Source organism: Procambarus clarkii, chromosome 60 (assembly GCF_040958095.1).
Source record: "Procambarus clarkii isolate CNS0578487 chromosome 60, FALCON_Pclarkii_2.0, whole genome shotgun sequence".
In the NCBI taxonomy this organism is placed as follows: Eukaryota; Metazoa; Arthropoda; class Malacostraca; order Decapoda; family Cambaridae; genus Procambarus; species Procambarus clarkii.
In genome coordinates this window covers 18,652,466-18,671,979 of record NC_091209.1, presented here as the reverse complement: position 1 = coordinate 18,671,979, position 19,514 = coordinate 18,652,466, and the positions used below count along the sequence as shown (strand labels likewise).

Sequence of the window (19,514 nt, the reverse complement as noted above, 5' to 3'; positions counted from 1 at the left end):
GCCTGCGAGTATTGCGTGCTTGAGAGCCTGTGAGTATTGCGTGCTTGAGAGCCTGCGAGTATTGCGTGCTTGAGAGCCTGTGAGTATTGTGTGCTTGAGAGCCTGCGAGTATTGCGTGCTTGAGAGCCTGCGAGTATTGCGTGCTTGAGAGCCTGCGAGTATTGCATGCTTGAGAGTCTGCGAGTATTGCGTGCTTGAGAGCCTGCGAGTATTGCGTGCTTGAGAGCCTGCGAGTATTGCGTGCTTGAGAGTCTGCGAGTATTGTGTGCTTGAGAGTCTGCGAGTATTGCGTGCTTGAGAGTCTGCGAGTATTGCGTGCTTGAGAGCCTGCGAGTATTGCGTGCTTGAGAGCCTGCGAGTATTGCGTGCTTGAGAGCCGTGGCGTGCGTAGGTGTAGCCTCAGCTCCTAGTGGTGTGTTGCCATAGCGACGGTGCCATCATACAGTTAGGAGGCGGCACTGTTGTTTCTTGGCACTGTGGCACTCTGGTCCGGTTCCCACTCTTGTGGCATCTTATATTTAATACCTGAACGTAACTTCATAATCAGTGATGTTCTACGTGACGAATGAAAGGATTGTGATTGGTATATCCATTACGTTTTGTATAGAAGATTGGGTTTGAATTGGTTTCTGTCCTCGGTTTAAAGTTATTTTATATGTAATAGGTATTGACGTTTGTACTTACCTAGTTGTGCTTGCGGGGGTTGACCTCTAGCTCTTTGGTCCCGCCTCTCAACTGTCAATCAACTGGTGTACAGTTTTGTACTGTACATTTTTGTGGTAAAGCCTAGTGGGTTATTATGTCATAGGTAGTTGTGCTTGGTTGGCTCTTGTGGTGGGTGAGAGTACTTGTACTCGTGTGTACGTGGGTGACCATTGTGTGTACTGTGTACGTGGGTGACCATTGTGTGTACTGTGTACGTGGGTGACCATTGTGTGTACTCATGTGTACGTGGGATCCCCACTGTGTGTACACGTGTAATGGATGATGCTTGACCCTATTAAGTGCAAACCTCCAGCACGCCAACCACCAATCAGGAGCAGGCAAACAATCACAACCTGGATTCTAATTCGCTCAAAATAACAGCCTGGGTGAAAATATTGCCGTTTTCGGAAAGCGAGAAGAAAGAAGTCGACTGCTTGAGAGTTGGCCAATCATGGCCCTGTAAACACGCCGCGCTACGTTTTTATTGGCTTAGATAAATATGCTCTTGCTCCCGACGTGAGGTTGATGAGATTTAGCACGAGGTTTGTGAATGTTTAATGCGTCTAGTTCAGTTTTGGAACAATGATTGGTAGCGTGACTAGGCCAGCGACCTCAACAAGACTTCACGAAGGGTTCCCGGAACGTTCACGGACGATACATATTGCACGAAGGGTTCCCGGAACATTCACGGAGGGTTCCCGGAACGTTCACGGACGATACATACTGCACGAAGGGTTCCCTGAACGTTCACGGACAATAAATACTTCACGGAGGGTTCCCGGAACATTCACGGAGGGTTCCCGGAACGTTCACGGACGATACATACTTCACGAAGGGTTTCCTGAACGTTCATTGACGATATATACTGCACGAAGGGTTCCCTGAACGTTTACGGACGATACATACTTCACGAAGGGTTCCCTGAACGTTTACGGACGATACATACTTCACGAAGGGTTCCCTGAACGTTCACGGACGATACATACTTCACGAAGGGTTCCCTGAACGTTTACGGACGATACATACTTCACGAAGGATTCCCTGAACGTTCACGGACGATACATACTTCACGAAGGGTTCCCTGAACGTTCACGGACGATACATACTGCACGAAGGGTTCCCTGGACGTTCACGGACGATACATACTGCACGAAGGGTTCCCTGAACGTTCACGGACGATACATACTGCACGAAGGGTTCCCTGAACGTTCCCGGATGATAAATGCTTCACGAAGGGTTCCCTGAACGTTCACGGACGATATATAACAATATTAATTTATATATATAAGAAATTCCTGTTTTGAATAAACTGCTTGTTAAAATGGATGAATGAGTCTTTAGTTTCGACCGCTGGTTGGAATGGCAGACCGTCCTCCAGCCCGTCCTCCAAACAAAGACCCAAAAGTGATTCCATCCACCCGCCAAACCCCCTGTGTATGAATAAAAAACGATTTACACACGACTCACAACTGTTGACGTTCGAACACTTCCGGAACAAGTGACGTTCGAACACTTCCGAAACAAAATTCCAGCCCGTCCTCCAAACAAAGATCCAAAAGTGATTCCATCCACCCGCCAAACCCCCTGTTTATGAATGAAAAGCGGTTTACACACGACTCACAACTGCTGACGTTCGAACATATCCGGAACAAGTGCTTCACTGACGAATTTTGTTCGAACCACAACGCTGTAAATGCTTCACCCACGTACTACAAATACAAATAATCGCCAACAGAACCTAAACACCTAACCTAACCTAGCCTATGCCTATATATATGCACAACATGCTAATATATATTATAATATTAATTTATATTTGAGAAAATTCACGTTTTGAATGAGCAGTATGTCAAAATATATGAATGCGTCTGTGGGGTTGACCGCTGAATGTAATGGACTTGAGTCGAGGACGGGTTGCGATTTATATGTGAAAAGAAACTTATTTTTAATACAAATTATGTTAAAACTGACGAATGAATCTTGAGGTTAGAGGGTGGGGGATGGCCGCCGCCTTAACAAGCTTCGCCTTAGGACATTTTGATAAAGCAAACACGTTACCTTTGTTGTTGTTGTTGTTGAGTTAGGGGCGACGACGATACGTTACCTTTGTGCGGGCTTTATCAAATTCAGATTTTTTTTTTCTTACTAAGTTTCTTTGATTATCTTCTCACCCTGGATTAGACCAGATGGGATAAATGTGGGCAAAGTAACCAGGAGAGGTGTAATAGTGAGAGTAGTTGTTGTTTAAGATTCGCTACTTGGAACAAAAATTTCCAAGTAGCACGGGCTATGGTGAGCCCGTAGTGAGAGGACTCGAGGTAATGCAGCGGTTACATCCCTGGAGAGGCAGCGAGGCGGCGCGGCTCACCCCACTTAATGGGATTGAAATAGTCTCCTCAGGTTTATTCTCGTTCACTACCGGGGAAACAAATGAAGGCCGCGGCACCAAGGTTTATGGCTTACTGGATAACAAATTACTGTCTCGCTTAAAGGTTTTTACGAATAAAATAATAGGAAGAGACGTTCTGTAATCGTGAAATTTGCTTACTACTATACTATACTACAGGTATATTCTAAAAGTTCCGATATTCGTGAAGGAGTAAGCCTTGTGAGGCTTGCCACACTGGGCCGTGTGCCAAGCAAACCTGGATTTGATCTTATTTCAGGATCATACATTCTATTGGAGTAGGGTATTAGTGAAGGTTGGGTTAGACAGGATTGGTTAGGTTAGGTTTGATTGAGTAAGCTAGGTTTGGTTAGATTTGGTTAGGTTTGGTTCTGAAATCACTGGCGGTTGATTTCTTGTTATTTGTCTGGTTCCTCACTGAAGAAAACAAGATTTCTGTTATTTGAACAACGACACTGTTGGAGGAAGCAGGTAGCTTTAGGCCTAGAGCGGTACACACAGTCTAGTAACACCGGGGTCATCGTACCGGTACTGTCTCTTAACTCACACACCACCTCATAAATGTCTGCTTGACTCATATAATTTAATGTTTTCCGTATATGTTTGTGTGCCAGGATGTGTCCGCTCCTCTGTTTGCTTTGTATTACCTCATAATTCTTCCTCACAACCTCGTCTACTGCCCCTCACACCTCCCCCTCACAGCCCCGTATACGTGCCCCTCACAGCCCCGTATACGTGCCCATCACAGCCCCGTATACGTGCCCCTCACAGCCCCGTATACGTGCCCCTCACAGCCCCGTATACGTGCCCCTCACAGCCCCGTATACGTGCCCCTCACAGCCCCGTATACGTGCCCCTCACAGCCCCGTATACGTGCCCCTCACAGCCCCGTATACGTGCCCCTCACAGCCCCGTATACGTGCCCCTCACAGCCCCGTATACGTGCCCCTCACAGCCCCGTATACGTGCCCCTCACAGCCCCGTATACGTGCCCCTCACAGCCCCGTATACGTGCCCCTCACAGTCTCTTGTACTGCCAAACTCGTTATTCTGCTCTGTACCCTCCCCCGCCCCCATCAACTCACAACCCGCCCCATTCCCTGTCTTCCCGTTGTGCCCCGTATACCCCTGCCCTGCCCCATTCCCCTGGCCTGCCCCAAACCCCTCAACTCACATACCCCCCACTCCACGACAGGGGCTTCCCTGAATATTTCACCACCATTGATCCCAACACCGCCCCTTCCCGCCCCCCCCCCCCCCCTCCTACCTTCCTACCACCACCACCACCACCTCACACCACCACCATCACCACCACCACCACCATCTCCACCTTACACCACCTCCACCACCATAAGGTAAAGACAGCTACAAGACTCACACAGAGAGAAGGATCTGGGAGTGCATATAATTCAAACACTCACACCGGAGGCACACACATAAACCCGATAACATCGGCAGCATATGGGACGTTGGCAAAAATAGAAACCTGAATTAGGACTTCTTCAAGGCAATCTGCACAACATTCATTAGACCAATACTGCAGTATGCATCACTGGCATGGAATCCGCACCTACTGAAACTTAAAGCCAAAAGTGTAACAATACAAATGTTTACAACGAGATCAGTGTCAGAGCTAAGAGTGGTCAACCTACGAACATAGACTAATGGAACTAACCCTTGAAGAAACAAGGTAACTGGGGGAATATGATCACAACATACAAGATACTGAAGGGAATAGATCAGGTGGACATTCAGAGAAAGCAGGAGAAGAGGAAACAGGTGGGAGCCGGACATGCAAATGAGCGGAAGGAATAAGGAAATACTCGGATCCTCTTCGGGTGGTCAACAAGTGGAATGTTCTTGTTGTATTTGTTGCTGGTGGCGCGGTTTTATTTGTTGCATGTGCTGATTTATATTAGTGGTACTTTTATTTGTTGTGTTGATATTGTTGTAAATGTTGATGTAACTGTTGTTGTGTGAGATAAACAGGGAGGGAAATATAGAGGGAAATATGGAGGGAGGGAAGCGGGAACCGAGGTAAGGAGGGAGGGAAGCAGGAAGGAAAGCAGGGAGCGAGGGAAGCAGACAGCAAGTGCTTCACTATCGATTGACCCGCCGGATGCAAGTTTTGTCAAAGGTCACCTCACTGATCTGCATCCTGCCATCCTTCTATCCAACCTATCCTAACCTAACCTAATTAAGTCAATAATTCATGTTCTTAATATAATATTAATTGGAATAAGCCAATTTTGAAAGAAATATTTGAAAATAACCAGGCACTACTTGGCACGCTATGCCAGGTAATGCCTAACATGCCTATAAATATATATATATATATATATATATATATATATATATATATATATATATATATATATATATATATATATATATATATATATATATATATATATATATATATATATATAATGTGTGTGTGTGTGATACCCGTCATAGATAAGTTGGACTCAGTTCTTTCTCATGGCATTGAAGCATATATAATGTTCATTCATTATTTGGCTTCCTGGTGGAATTTCCAGCAAATGAATGATGATTTCAACAACAACAGCAGTCAAGTTTCAGAAGATTTACTTGGAGGACATCGAGCCTAAATGTGTGCCAGAAACTCTTCACTTCAGGAAGTTGTTGGGCAACTTGCAACATTCCGACACAAGCATGAAACACTACAAGCTCTTGATATCTACGTCCTTGTAGTAAATAATGGCTTAACTTCTTCGTTCCCTAGTGTTGAAACACCACTACGGATTTACCTGTTTAATGATAACTAGTGCGCCTGGAGAGAGGAGTTTCTCCAAGATGAACCACTGACAGTGGCACAAGAACGACTAAACACACTTGCTCTCATGACGACTGAAAACCATGTTCTCAATAACTAACAACTTACTGATGCTTTGGAGAAATCTGTTTCCAAGAAATTACGCAAAGCAAATGTTTAAATTATTGTTAGCCTGGTAAACTAAATGAAATATTTATATGACTTTGTTACCCTCTTGAAAATATTATTGGGGGTCCTCACAGTACCTGTAGCCTACGGTGCCTGTACCACAGGGGCTTACAGTAAGGCCATGATAGTCGTATTGATTTTCTCCTTGTATTGATTGTACTCCCAAGTTGTTGTTGTTTCAGATTTAGCTACTCACAACGAAGTGTCCATGTAGCACGGGCTATGGTGAGCCCGTAAACTCCCAAGTACTGATAGTAGCTATAGTGACTGTAATCCCTGTACCGTTTATACGTCCTGTTGTGATCATGTTCTATACAGTACTCGTTATGGGGTGAATGATTCGAAACTGGAACTACCTCACCGTAGATGTGACTTGCTCGGTTTAGAAACTATTGTGGGTTATTTCTTGAACAATTTGTGCTGTAAAAGACTATTGATAATGCATTAGGCTGTGTAACTTAGCTACCAAGTTGGATACTTGCTTAGCTAAATGAATTTAGGGGGTTCAGTTCCCGAGTTAATTAGAGGCATCTGTAGCCTCTTCCACCACACAGGATGAGTATGGATACATAATAAATGAACAAAATCATGGTACAGTTGAGTATCGGCAAATGTATATTGAATAAATAACAATTATTATTATTGTAATAAGTTTATCCGTTAATTATTATTACTGTAATAAATTTATCAATTATTATTTCAATGTGTTTGGAAGTTGATGCCCTCTGCTTGTAACTGGTGGTGTCGGGTACGTCATGTTAGACTGCCGTGATGGTAATGAGGGCCAACTACTGCCGTACAGGGGAGGATGAGGGCCAACTACTGCCGTACAGGGGAGGATGAGGGCCAACTACTGCCGTACAGGGGAGGATGAGGGCCAACTACTGCCGTACAGGGGAGGATGAGGGCCAACTACTGCCGTACAGGGGAGGATGAGGGCCAACTACTGCCGTACAGGGGAGGATGAGGGCCAACTACTGCCGTACAGGGGAGGATGAGGGCCACTATTGATTAAGGTCAACCTTGGAGATCATATACGCAGTCACAGGTCTTGGTCGCCTGGCAGCGCTGCGCCGCCCGCTCCTCCGTTCTGCCAGCTGTATGGCTCATGTTGTCGTACACTGTTAGCTAGAATAACAATAATCTATATTTTATAAACAAATTCATACGTTAATATTTTAGGCAAGGTATAAATATTGAGTGTTAAAAGAGACACATTTAGTATCTTTAACACTTCATCTGTATACGTTTTAGTGGGCCAGCCAGAGGCTTAGGGCCCGCGCAGGAATTTCCCTGCAAAAAAAAAAAAAAATATACAATAACTATACCAGTATCCAATGAATCTGTAAATGTACATTATTATTATTATTATTATTATTATTATTATTATTATTATTATTATTATTACCTGATTTACCTGAGGGCCGCTACCACTAGTGGCCTCGACGAGGACAGGAAACCGGCGGCTTGTCGAAGTTCCCCCTCCCACCATTTGCTCAGATAATCTTTTCCAGTTTGATTTTGAAATTCAAGTCATTTACTGCTTCGGCGGGTAGGCGGTTCCAAGGGTTAATAACTCTGTGAGTGAAAAAGCATCTCCTGTTGTCAGTTCTACATTGTGGCTTGTTGAACTTGAACCCGTTGCTCCTTGTTTGTGTTACATGTGACCTTATATAGTTCATATATAATGCACGTACATAATATGTACCCATCCTGGGAGTCGCAGTGGAAAACTTACCCACGGATTTACTGGCTTTACAAACTCTACCCCAAAAATTAATTTAGTGTGTAAGGTGCTCACACCGTATAGTGAGCATATAATCAACAATTATGCATGATATAGAATTCATTTGTGAATTATATATCTGTTTCTCCTGGGTAAAAATATCTGACTACTCACATAGTAAGGCGAGTTACAGAAAATGGTAACCAGATCTGCATATTTAAGGATACACTATATCAACTACGCGTGATGAAAACTTGACTGTAAGCTGCCGTTTTTTTTTTATTTGTATTGCTCTGTAACCTCATTGAGGCATATCATAATAATTAATAATTTATTGTGTCTTGGGACAGGCAGCCAGAGTGTATGCATACCCGTTAGGATTATTTCGAGGTCCCCCAAGGTCGAATATTAAATTCCCGCCCAGTGACCGAGGTCTTACTCTTCCCGCCCGGTGACCGCGGTCTTACGCCGTAAACTAACACACACGGGTTCACATCCAGCTGTCGTGATCATAAGTCAAGGAACTCCAGCGAGTTTATAATTATTTCATTCATAAAATGTATCGTACCGTCTTCTCAAACCCTGACCTGTAGTTCCCCTGCCCGCCGGGGGTGTCACTGGCTAACCGTAATGGCTAACCGATAATGGGCGCCTGACAGCTGAGTGGACAGCGCTTCGGATTCGTAGTCCTGAGGTTCCGGGTTCGATCCCCGGTGGAGGCGGAGACAAATGGACAAAATGTTTCTTTCACCTTGATGCACCTGTTCACCTAGCAGTAAATAGGTACCTGGGAGTTAGACAGCTGCTACGGGCTGCTTCCTGGGGGTGTGTAACAAAAAGGAGGCGTGGTCGAGGACCGGGCCGCGGGGACGCTAAGCCCCGAAATCCTCTCAAGATAACCATAATGGGATAGCCATTATTGTGTAATGTTGGTAGTCAGAAACACAGTATAGTTCCTATTGTTTTTGTATATAGTTGCTAATAAAAGACATGTCAACTATTTATTACGAGTCAGTCACCTCGTTACCATGAGGTGACTGACCTGGCCCACTGATCTTAGCAATAAAGGCCGGTTTAGTACAGAAACTTAGACTTATTTACCTGAAGGGTCATTAACACTTTAGTGGCTCTTATACTTACGTATATACGTACTTATATACACATATCGTACTTATATACGGCTTAATCATTGTAAGGAAGAAATCGCAGCGCTTCGGATATGACAAACACGTGAATGCGACTTGAAACTCCCTGTGATGCAGATAAGGGAATACCTGTAGTAACTCCACCAGTACGTGCTCCTCCCTACCACCTTATGTCTCCTCCGGTCATGCAGCTCGGCCTTCCCCTCCACTGTGCCCGGAGGGAACTGTCAACTTCCTTCCCACTATCTCCTGCTTCCTCCTCCATCTCTTTGTCTACCTTATTTCTTTTTCCCTCTGTAGATGAGACTCGTTTTCTTTCTCCGTCATCTCATACAATGCAGTCTTGGTCATGTTTCTTGTGTTTCCTTCCCCAAGCGCGGCTCATCCCCCTGTTTAAGTGCTACTGCTTCCCCTTCCTCTTGCACCTTACTCCAGCGGGCCGCCCTCGGTGAGGCGCGTCTTCCCCTGAGTGATCAATACAGTCTTGTTTGTGCGCGCCGCCAAGGACATGACCCAAAACAAAATACATGCGCCTCCCGCACAGCCGTCATGCGCTCTATCGCTCTCGTTTACTCATCCCTTATCTCTTATCTCTTATCTCTCTCTCTCTCTCTCTCTCTCTCTCTCTCTCTCTGGCTCTCTCTGGCTCTCTCTCCCTCTCTCTCTCTCTCTCTCTCTCTCTCTCTCTCTCTCTCTCTCTCTCTCTCTCTCTCTCTCTCTCTCTCTCTCTCTCTCTCTCTCTCTCTCTCTCTCTCTCTGTCTATCTATATCTATCTCTTGCCCGAAACGCATTGCGTAATAGTGGCTTTAGGCTTTGTATGTACTAGCTCTATCTATATCAATCTATCTCCCACCCCTGCCTCCCTTCACTGCTTCAAGGACCAAATTATAACAATTAGCGTAATTACTCGTGTCATTTAAAATTGATGGTGAGCCTTTGCCCCGCCCCCCCCCTAGTGTTTGGGGTTTATTGGTGGTGGTTGACTGATGGTTGGATTGGTGAGTGGTTGATGGTGGTCAAGGGCTGGTTGTTGTTAATGTTTGTAGCAGTTGATGGGGCAGCTGGTTGACTGGGTTGTGGGCAGCTGGTACAATTGGTGAGGAGTACAGTTGCGATACAGTTGGTTTAATTAGAGTGTCTATAATTGATGACTGTTGTTTTGAGTGGGTGAGGGACGGGTGAGTGGGTGTGAGGGACGGGTGAGTGGGTGTGAGGGACGGGTGAGTGGGTGTGAGGGACGGGTGCCTGGGGTGTGAGGGAGGGTGGGCATGTTGTAGGATATTGGAGCGGGAGAGAATTAGGTAGCTTGGATGGGTAGGGGTAGAGGGAGGGAAGGGCAGTAGTGGGGAGGATGGGGAGACACTGAGGGACCCCGGCTGCAGGAGGGACGTCACACGACACCAACTCTCCAGCTGTGTTGTGTGCAAATAAAAGTGTTATTAATGATGAGGTTGAAGGAGCCGTGAACGTCACTGGTGGCCGCCAGAGGTAGCGAGGTGTGTGTCCTGCCGCACATCCAATATTGCGTCATCACTGCATCTCGCTGGGGTTTAAATTGGGACGCTGCTGGTTGCTCTCTCTACTACCTGTTATGACTGGCTGGCGTCTGTAGCCAGGGGGGTGGTATTCATACTCATACGGCTAAAGCCACTACTCCACTAGTGGCTTTACAAGAATGTAAATACCATGCTATGTATCCTCACAAACTCAATGTACCTTCTTGTATATAAATAAATATGATAGGTCCTTGGGCTCCATTTAAACTATAATTACTTGGATCATTTTATGTTTCTGAACTTTTCACAAATAAGGATGACTTAAACATCTAGCTATTGGTTGATAGAGATTAAGGCACCCAAGAGGTGGCACGGCATGAACAGTTCATAACATTCAACCTTGAAGGAGCTCGATTCATATATGGTGTTGAGGCAGCAACATTACAGCTAATGTGGCTGCTACAAGGACTCCCACATTCCAAGAAATTATATTGTAAACAATTAAATGTTCTCAATTATACCACATGATCATCAATGACATATAATTATATTAATACATATTCACCAACGTTGCCACGAATAACTTAGTGGGTGCCAAAAGTAGCCAGTGAGCTTCCCATCAGGCCAATGATGACCATCCTGCCATATTAAGAAGCAAACTGGGTCCAGCACACACACACATATCGCAGTTACAGCCCCGCTCCTGTGTCGGGTAAGTCCACTATGGCTCACCATAGCCCGTGCTACATGGAACTTTTGTTCCGAGTAGTTGAATCTAAAACAACAATAACGGTCCAGCACAAGGTGAGGTAGACGCAGATATAACACTAAGGAACAGAGCCACTCCCAGCCGCATTCCAGCTCTCTACCCCTCACTTCACTCAATGCTCTCTGCTCCAGGCCTCACACAAACTCTGCGCCTCCTGCCACCTTCAGCACTACGTCCCACTTGACCACCACCACCAGCCCATAACAAGCCTCCCTGCATGATGAGATCTCACCAACCTTCTTTAATGGACACTTAGAAATAGCAGGGCTCCTCTGACCACAGTTGTATGACGCTCAAACGAATATATGTGCGGTAGAATGCCAAACGGAAGGATCCTTACCAGTGTCCCAGTCTCTCTCTCTCTCTGTCTCTTACAGAGAACATGTAATACCACAAAAATCACAATAACTGCTCACTATTGGAAAAACACAACCCAACATTTGAGACTGGCACTTGATAAGTACATAATGTGTCAGCCTGTGGGTGGTTGGGGGAAGGGGCTGAGCCTTGGTGGTGGTGTGTGTACATAGTTTAAAAGTTACTTCTTGCTACTACAGGCAATGTATAATGAGTAAATAATTTGTTAATTTTCCTGAGATCAGTGCATAATGTTTTACAGCGCTGTAAAAAAAATAATTGCATTTTCTTTTCAAACTATTTCATCAGATGAGAACCAAACCCATCCTCCTAATATACCATCGCATTTTAATGCACACTTTACCTACGGCCAAAAATTGTTGTACTAAAAAATGGTAGCGGCTCATAAAAATTACATGCTGTTCCGTTTTCTGGTTTGGGTCCTCTGGTAGGTTAGGAGAGGGGGACTTTGGTAAAACAGTTTCTTGATGTTGGGAAACCGTAAGAGGACGGGCTGGAGAACCAGTGGCCAATGCCAAATCATCATGTGGGGGGGGGGGGGGAGTATGTGGCTATGCTATGTTGTTCTCTTTTGAATATGGCGAACCCCAACCTGACCATTTTGGGTTTGCATCCCACCGGAATCAAGGTACATTTTTTTTTAGCCGAATGGAAACTGGTGACTAATGATAAATCATCACAAGGCCGTATGGCTCATAAGGTATGAGGCCATGCCGTGCTGTTCTCTTTTGAATATTGCCAGCCTAGACCCAACTTTGTTGGGCACGTACCCCGCAAGAATCAGGGTACAAAGTTGGCTGAGACTATCCCCAAGCGTCTGGCCTCCATCCTCAAACAGACTGACAGACATTTCCATGTAGATATACTGTAGGAACATCAACATATATGTTATCTTATGGTAATCACATATCATTTGCAGGTCGCGCGGAAATTGCGGTCTATAAATTGTATCTATATTAAGTAAAATATGACACTTATTTAAAGGATAAATTATGTGTCTAGAGCAAATTCTGGTTTATTGCGTCAAAATATCCTTACGGTGATTGGTGGGTGAGCGGTGACGTCACTAGTCTTCTCGTCATCTGGCCCGTGTCCCAATACCTCTACGGCGGCTTCTGCATATTACATTTTCTATATATTTACCACACACTACCGAATCAATGGCTCCCGGAACACACAACCTATAGAATAATAGAAGTGGGTGTGATGTGTGACGAAAGCTTCTGCTGCAGTAGCTGAAGAATAAAATTTGTGTGCTGTAGCAACTACTGGAGAGCACCATTGGGACGCAGTGTGGATAAGTTCAGTGTAACTGAAAACACGGGAGGTTGGGGAGGCTGCCTTGTTTCCCCCACCTTATACACCCTTGAGGAACTACTCCTACATAGATGTGTGTAGAGAAGTAAGTGAGGTGGAGCGGGGGCCTGGCACCAGGCGAGGACGGCCACATGACGGGTGTTGAGAGGCAGTATATGAGGACGGGTGATGGGGCCAGGAAGCTCTGGTGTTGCCTGATGACTCCTTGCAAGCACTAAACTATTTCTGTACGTTACGCCATTACTTCTTCCACAAAGTGAGCTTAATGTCACTTATTGTATAGGTAACTTATTCTAGGAAAGTGTAAAACAACATACAAGAATTTTTCCTCCCCTGAACGGTTACAAGGTCAACCTCTTAAGTCATGGAAAGTGGAGAATTATTGTGAATACTGTACAACATTTTGTTGCAAAGATAATTGTGTTGTTATCGTGGCATTGTCGGTGAGGTGCTCATTGTCTCATTAACTGGATTAATCATTGTTGGGTGGCCAGTTACTGGATGGGTGATCGGTCAACCTCACCCTTGGCCAAGAGGATACCTGATTTACCCAATTTACATGAGGGCCACTTACCCGAGTGGCCTTGAGGACAGGAAGCCAGCAGCTTGTCGAAGGTCCCCCCCCCCCATTTGCCTTTATAATCGTTTCCAGGTATGTTTTAAAACTTAATACAGTTTTGGCAGTTACAGCTTCGGCAGGTAGGCGTTTCCATGGGTTACAAATACAAATATTTATTCAGGTAAAGTACATACATACAAGGTAAGTTACAAAAGTTGATGGATTTATAAATACAGCTAGTACATACAATTCCTAAAGCCACTATTACGCAAAGCGTTTCGGGCAGGAAAAACACTAAGACTAAAATTTAATACTAATTGAGATTAAAGTATAAATTGTGTTGAAAAAAAATAAGAAAAAAAAATGGAAAAAAAGGGGGGGGGCAAACATGGCAGAAAAAAAAGCAAAAATACAATTTGATCAACAAACAGCATTGTTTAAAATAGTAGACATGGGTTGACATTTTGGGGGTGAGGTACAGTCTTTTAACATAATTGGGAAGGTCATTCCAGGAAGGTTAATAATAATAACCCTGTGGGTGAAAAAAGCATCTCCTTCTCAGTCTTACATTGTGGCTTGTTGAGCTTGAAACTGTTGCTCCTTGTTTGTTACATCTGACCTTCTGAAGAAAATATCCGGATTAACATCCTCTAACTTGTTCAGTATTTTAAAAGTTTCAGTGAGATCTGTCCTGTCATGTCTGGTTTGTAGTGTTGTTCGCCCTGTGGCCCTCAACCGTTCCCGTATGAGAGATTATCGAGAGAAATACGAGGGATACAGGTCACTTTGTGACCAGAATACTTTACCAATGGATTTTAAAACCTAACTTGATATAAACTGTTTTAACAATTAAGAAGTTATTTTTACTGAAGTCTATGAATGATTTGGCTGTGTCCTGGCCAGAGGGCCTTGAGAGAGAAAGAAGGGTAAAAAAAAAATTTCTGTCCCCAGATCCACAGGAAGACAGTGTCTAGTGAATGCAGCATTTGTGTGATATTGTAGTGTTGTACTGTACACAATTTGTGTGTGTAATTACATAAGTGTAGTTAAAGGATGAGAGCTACGCTTGTGGTGTCCCGTTTTCCCAGTACTGTACTTTATCATATAATGCTTTGAAACTACTGACGCTTTTGGCTTCACCTCCACTTGTTCCAATCATCTACCACTCTGTTTGCAAAAGTGAATTTTCTTATATTTCTTTGGCAGCTTTGATTAATTAGTTTAAATCTATGACCTCTTGTTCTTGAAGTTCCAGGTCTCAGGAATTCTTCCCTATCAATTTTGTCAATTCCTGTTAACATTTTCTATGTAGCGATCATATCACCTTTTTTTCTTCCTATCTTATAGTTTTAGCATATTTAATGCCTCAAACTTCTCCTCTTAGCTCTTGTCTTTCAGTTCCTTGAGCCATTTAGTTGCATGTCATTACACTTTTTCCAGTTTGCTGATGTGCTTCTTAAGATATGGCATCATACAACTGCTACATATTCTAGCTTTGGTCACACAAAGGTCATGAATAATTTCTTTAGTATTTCATCATACATGTATTTAAAAGCAATTCTGAAATTGGATAGCATAACATTGGCTCCTCACACGATGTTCTTTATATGGTCCTCAGGTGACAGTTTTCTATCCTGAGCTATCCCTAGATCTTTCTATCAGAATTCTTACATTTTTCTCACATAATTATAGGTTGTGTGTAGCCTATTTTCTCCTATTCCATAGCATGGTATTTATTCATACACTGAATCATAAGTGTATTTATGGATGTTTGTTACTAGTTCCTTGTAGAAACAATTTACTGTACTAAATTGTTTATCCTTTGCAGGTGTCTACTATGTCGGAGCAAGAGACCAGTAGAAGCCCACACAGCAGTACCTCAGAGGTTGGGGGAACCATTGAGGACAGGGCAGGACCACCACAAGAAACCCCTGAGAGCCAGTGTTGTTCAGATTTAAATAGTTGTGTTAGTAGTGATAGTGGCATGGGAAATACCCTATTTTCTTCGCCAGAAAAATGTGACGAGACAAATGACTCTTCAGATGACGTTAAAGAAGCTGAATGCTGTAATCACATCAAACTTATGAATAACAGGGATGTATTGAACATTCAGTGCAATAAAGATGTTATAAAAGATGTGTTGTGGCAAACTGTAGCAGTTGTTAGAGACTCTGAGGTAAGTCTGGACACTGAAAGTAATATTACCCCATTAATTGAAGTGAAAGAGGCTGTGGACATCCCCCAAAAATGTGAGGAAGATTCTTCACGTGTTAGAGAGCCAATACAGAATGAAGAGGAAACTTGCACAAGTAATAAAACAAGTGAAACAAGGAATGACAGTATTGAGACCGCAAAAAGATTAGATACAATTGTAGTAAATGAAGCAGTTAGAAATGAAGTAAAGAATGAAACTGAAAAAGACAGTTTTTTGGACAGTGAGAAAATTTGTGACAAAGACTTTGTAAATGAAATAAGTGTTAACAACCCTGTTAAAAGTAAGGAATACAACGAAACCAAGACAATATTTGTTGAGAATGGTTGTGAAACTGAAAAAGACGGTGACAAATATTGTGGGGTTAGGAATGATAGTGAAATTGAGTTAATATCCAGTGAGAAACATGAAGAATGGGAATTAGAAATAAAAAAGAAATACGAGGAGACCGAATCAGTATTAGAGAAAAAAAAAGAAATATCTAAACATTCAATCGTGAATGAAAATGATAGTGTTGAAAAGATTCCTTTAGGGTGCCAGAATAATCAAAGTGTTTCAAAAGATACAGTGGATGGCATTGGCAGTAGCCTTGGCATTGACTTGGATGCCATAAGAGACACGGATTCTGAAGCTGGCGAGTCATGTTACAGCGAAGATCAGGAACATGGCGATGCCTGTCAAGGTGAAAATGGCTGTATACATCAGAGTGGTGTGTGTGATTCTGAACAAAACTGGGACTATGTAATAGATGAAGAGTTTAATGTGCCAAGAAGACCCGTTTTTAATGGTTCTGCAGATCAGCTCGAAAGGAGAAGTAGCCTCAAGCGGAAAGCCAGTGAAGAACATGAAGGTAAATTTATATGCTCTTATTTGTACTGTTTATTTAGCATTAATACTGTAATGTAATGGCTTTTTCACATGAGCACAATATGGTGATTTATTAATAATGTTGTAAAGAATAAAAATGGTGTGTACAAGATATTTTGATCAGTACAGGTAACCTATAAAATTTATGTAACACTGTTAGGGTATATTTAGAATAGCTTTAGTGTACTTCGGTATTGCTGTATATTGTATTACTTTTGCAAAATCTTATACAGGTTTGCTCTTACCATGGGACAGGGGACATGCTTTAGAATTTGATTATGATGAGGCTTTGAACAGCTGTATACATTTTAATGATAAAAAGAAATCACAACACTAAACAACAATAGAGGAATATAAAACAGTGAAAGAGTAAAGAAAAAGAGGTAGATTCAAATTAACGACACAAGTGAACATAGAAGTATTTTATAATATAAAAAATTGTGAATTGATCAACAAAAAGGGGATAGTGAAGCCACTAGATGAAAGAGCAAAGAAAGAAATATGAATAGTGCCGTCGGCAGTAGGAAAAACACCATTAGAAAAAATCTAACATGACAGAATGACAGAGGATAAGGAGCAACTTGCCAGTTATTGGTCAGTGACTTGGGGAATAGGGGATATAGTCATTATTGTTGTAATGCAAGAATGGCTTAATATACGTGGTGTGCAGTTTCAAAGATAGACAAGGTGTTAAAGGAAGAAAAGAGAGATTGGATGGGTAAACAGGAGATAACTATAGGGAGTAAAGAAGGGATCGAATGTGGTGAAAAGCTTTTGAGATCAAAGGAAGTAAACAAAGCAATGTGGGGACCTTGTAATGCAAATTGAGATCAGTATGAGAGGACAGAAGAGCAAATGAAAGCACTATTGATGTAATAAGGAAGACATTAGAAGAACTAAGAATGGATAGAGAGATAGTGGAGACAAAAGGTGGAAGAAGAGAAGAGGAGGAGGGAGATGTAGATAGAAGGGATGAAGATGGAGATGGAAGACTGGAGAAAAAAGTACAGAAATCCATAAACTGTGAGAAAGATAAGATACATGAACTAAGAGAAATTGAGAATATGTAGTAAATCAAAAACAGACATCAGGGCTGAAGGAGATAATTGAAATTAGAGCACCAAAGTAGGGAAGCAAGTGTCAACAAGCGGAAGGAAAGGCTTAAGGTAGTAGTAGAGGAGGGTAAAAATGCAAAGGATGCCACTAGATAAGCAGCATAAAGATTACAAAAAGTGGAAAAGGTGACAGAACAATGGGGGTCAAGAACCACCAATGACCTTTGCAGAAGTAGCCAAAAGGTCAAAGGCAAGGCAAATAATAAAAGCAACAATGATATAGGCTATTAGATCAAAGTAGGTACAGTGAATTGCAATGAACAAGAATGGGAAAGAGAATAATTGGTAATAAAAAACCTGACAGAACCAGTGGGGGCCACAAGCCAGGAGACAGGAAATGGAGAGTAAAGAAATAAAAGAAGTCCTAGAGAAAATGCAAGCAGGTAGGCCAACCCAAGAAAAAAAAAAACGTAAAATAGGGAGAATCCAACAGACCAGTGAAGGTTGCCTTCCAAAGAAATCTTCCTGTGAAGTATGTACTGGCAGGCAAGATAAGATTTAAGGGATGTGGGAAGATACGCCTAAATGTACATTGACTACATTGAAATGTACATTGGGACATGAGTAAGGAAGAAAGGGGAAACTAAGGGAAATAGAGAGGAAAAGCAAAAAAAAAATGGTAAAAAAAGGACAAGAAATGGAATTTGGAGGGAGCAAGAAGTTAGACCAGAGCAGGAGGATAATTAGGTAGAGCAAGAAATTGGGCTTAATGTCACTAGCGAAGAAAAAGCTCAGGGAAATGAGTGTGTGATTAAACCAACACTCATAAATGCCACCCTTCAGATGTGGACTAGCCAAAATGGAGAATCTATCCTGGTAGGAAACAAAACAACCCAGTAGACATAAATAGTATAAACATTTGCTATTCAAATGCAGATGGCATTACAAATAAAGGAGTAAAGTTGCAAGAACAGGTGGCAGAACTGAATCCTAATATCATTCCAATTACAGACAAAACTGATGAATGTAATAGATGCAATTTTCCCAATGGAAAAAAGTAAGAAAAGAGGAGATAAACGTGGGTAGGAGGAATAGGCCTGCTGAAACACCAACATGGTTGGTTTGAGGAGATAGAGATTCCAGAGGTAGCCAACCAGAAGGATTTTATACTAGGTATGATAACAGTGAGAACAGTACAAAGATAGTGGTAGGTGCAATTTACAACCCTTCATTAACAACAGAAAGGTCAATGGAGGAATGATAAATGCAACAAATTATGCCTGAAGATAATAGAAAAGGCAATTAGTGGCAATTAGAAAAGGCAAATTAAATACAGTGGCAATTAGAGCCAGAGTATAGATCTCAGTACTTAAATACTTAGGGATTTTAACCAGAGGGAAATAGATTAGTCAACAAAGGATTCCTATGGAGGAAATGAAACATGGAGAGCAAGATATATGGACACTACAGACAAACGCTTCCAATGGCAGCATATCAAGGAGCTGACAAGAGAAATAGGTGATCTACCAGCTACCCTAGACCTGGTGTTTGCCCAAAATTAATGTGATGTAGAGAACTTAAAATATGAGGTAGCATTAGGAGCCAGTGACCACTTCAGTATCATATTGATAACATTGTAAAACTGAAAGTTGGAAAAATGGCAAGGGGCAAGTGAGAATATAAAATAGGGGATTACAGGAGGATTAGGGATTATTGTATCTGCAAAAGGTTCAGTGGAAAATCAAAATGGAAGGAAAATCAGCAAATATATGCAAGAAAATCATGTGCAAGAAAAACAATGGCACGATATCATGTGATTAGATTGTGGGGACAGGGGTTGATCACTCTTGAAGAATGACAAAGAAATGTGTGAAGAACTCAAGCGGTTTGCAGGTCTTCAAACCAGAACCAG

At 42.6% G+C, this 19,514-nt stretch overlaps 1 protein-coding gene across 12 annotated transcripts in view; it reads left to right on the top strand.

Annotated features, from left to right (window-relative positions):
* The window catches only part of Axud1 (AXIN1 up-regulated 1), a 73,443-nt gene that overhangs the window by 23,241 nt on the left and 30,688 nt on the right, over window positions 1–19,514 (top strand). Inside the window, exons 1-3 of one of the 12 annotated variants that reach the window (XM_069307637.1) lie at window positions 12,751–13,165; window positions 13,404–13,561; window positions 15,297–16,530. In XM_069307637.1, coding sequence (XP_069163738.1) covers window positions 13,469–13,561; window positions 15,297–16,530 — 1,327 coding nt within the window. In that variant the 5' untranslated portion in view covers window positions 12,751–13,165; window positions 13,404–13,468. Of the gene's footprint in view, window positions 1–12,750; window positions 13,166–13,403; window positions 13,562–15,296; window positions 16,531–19,514 lie in introns of those variants that run through there. The other 11 variants (XM_045756056.2, XM_069307634.1, XM_045756057.2 and 8 more) reach the window with 11 other exon arrangements.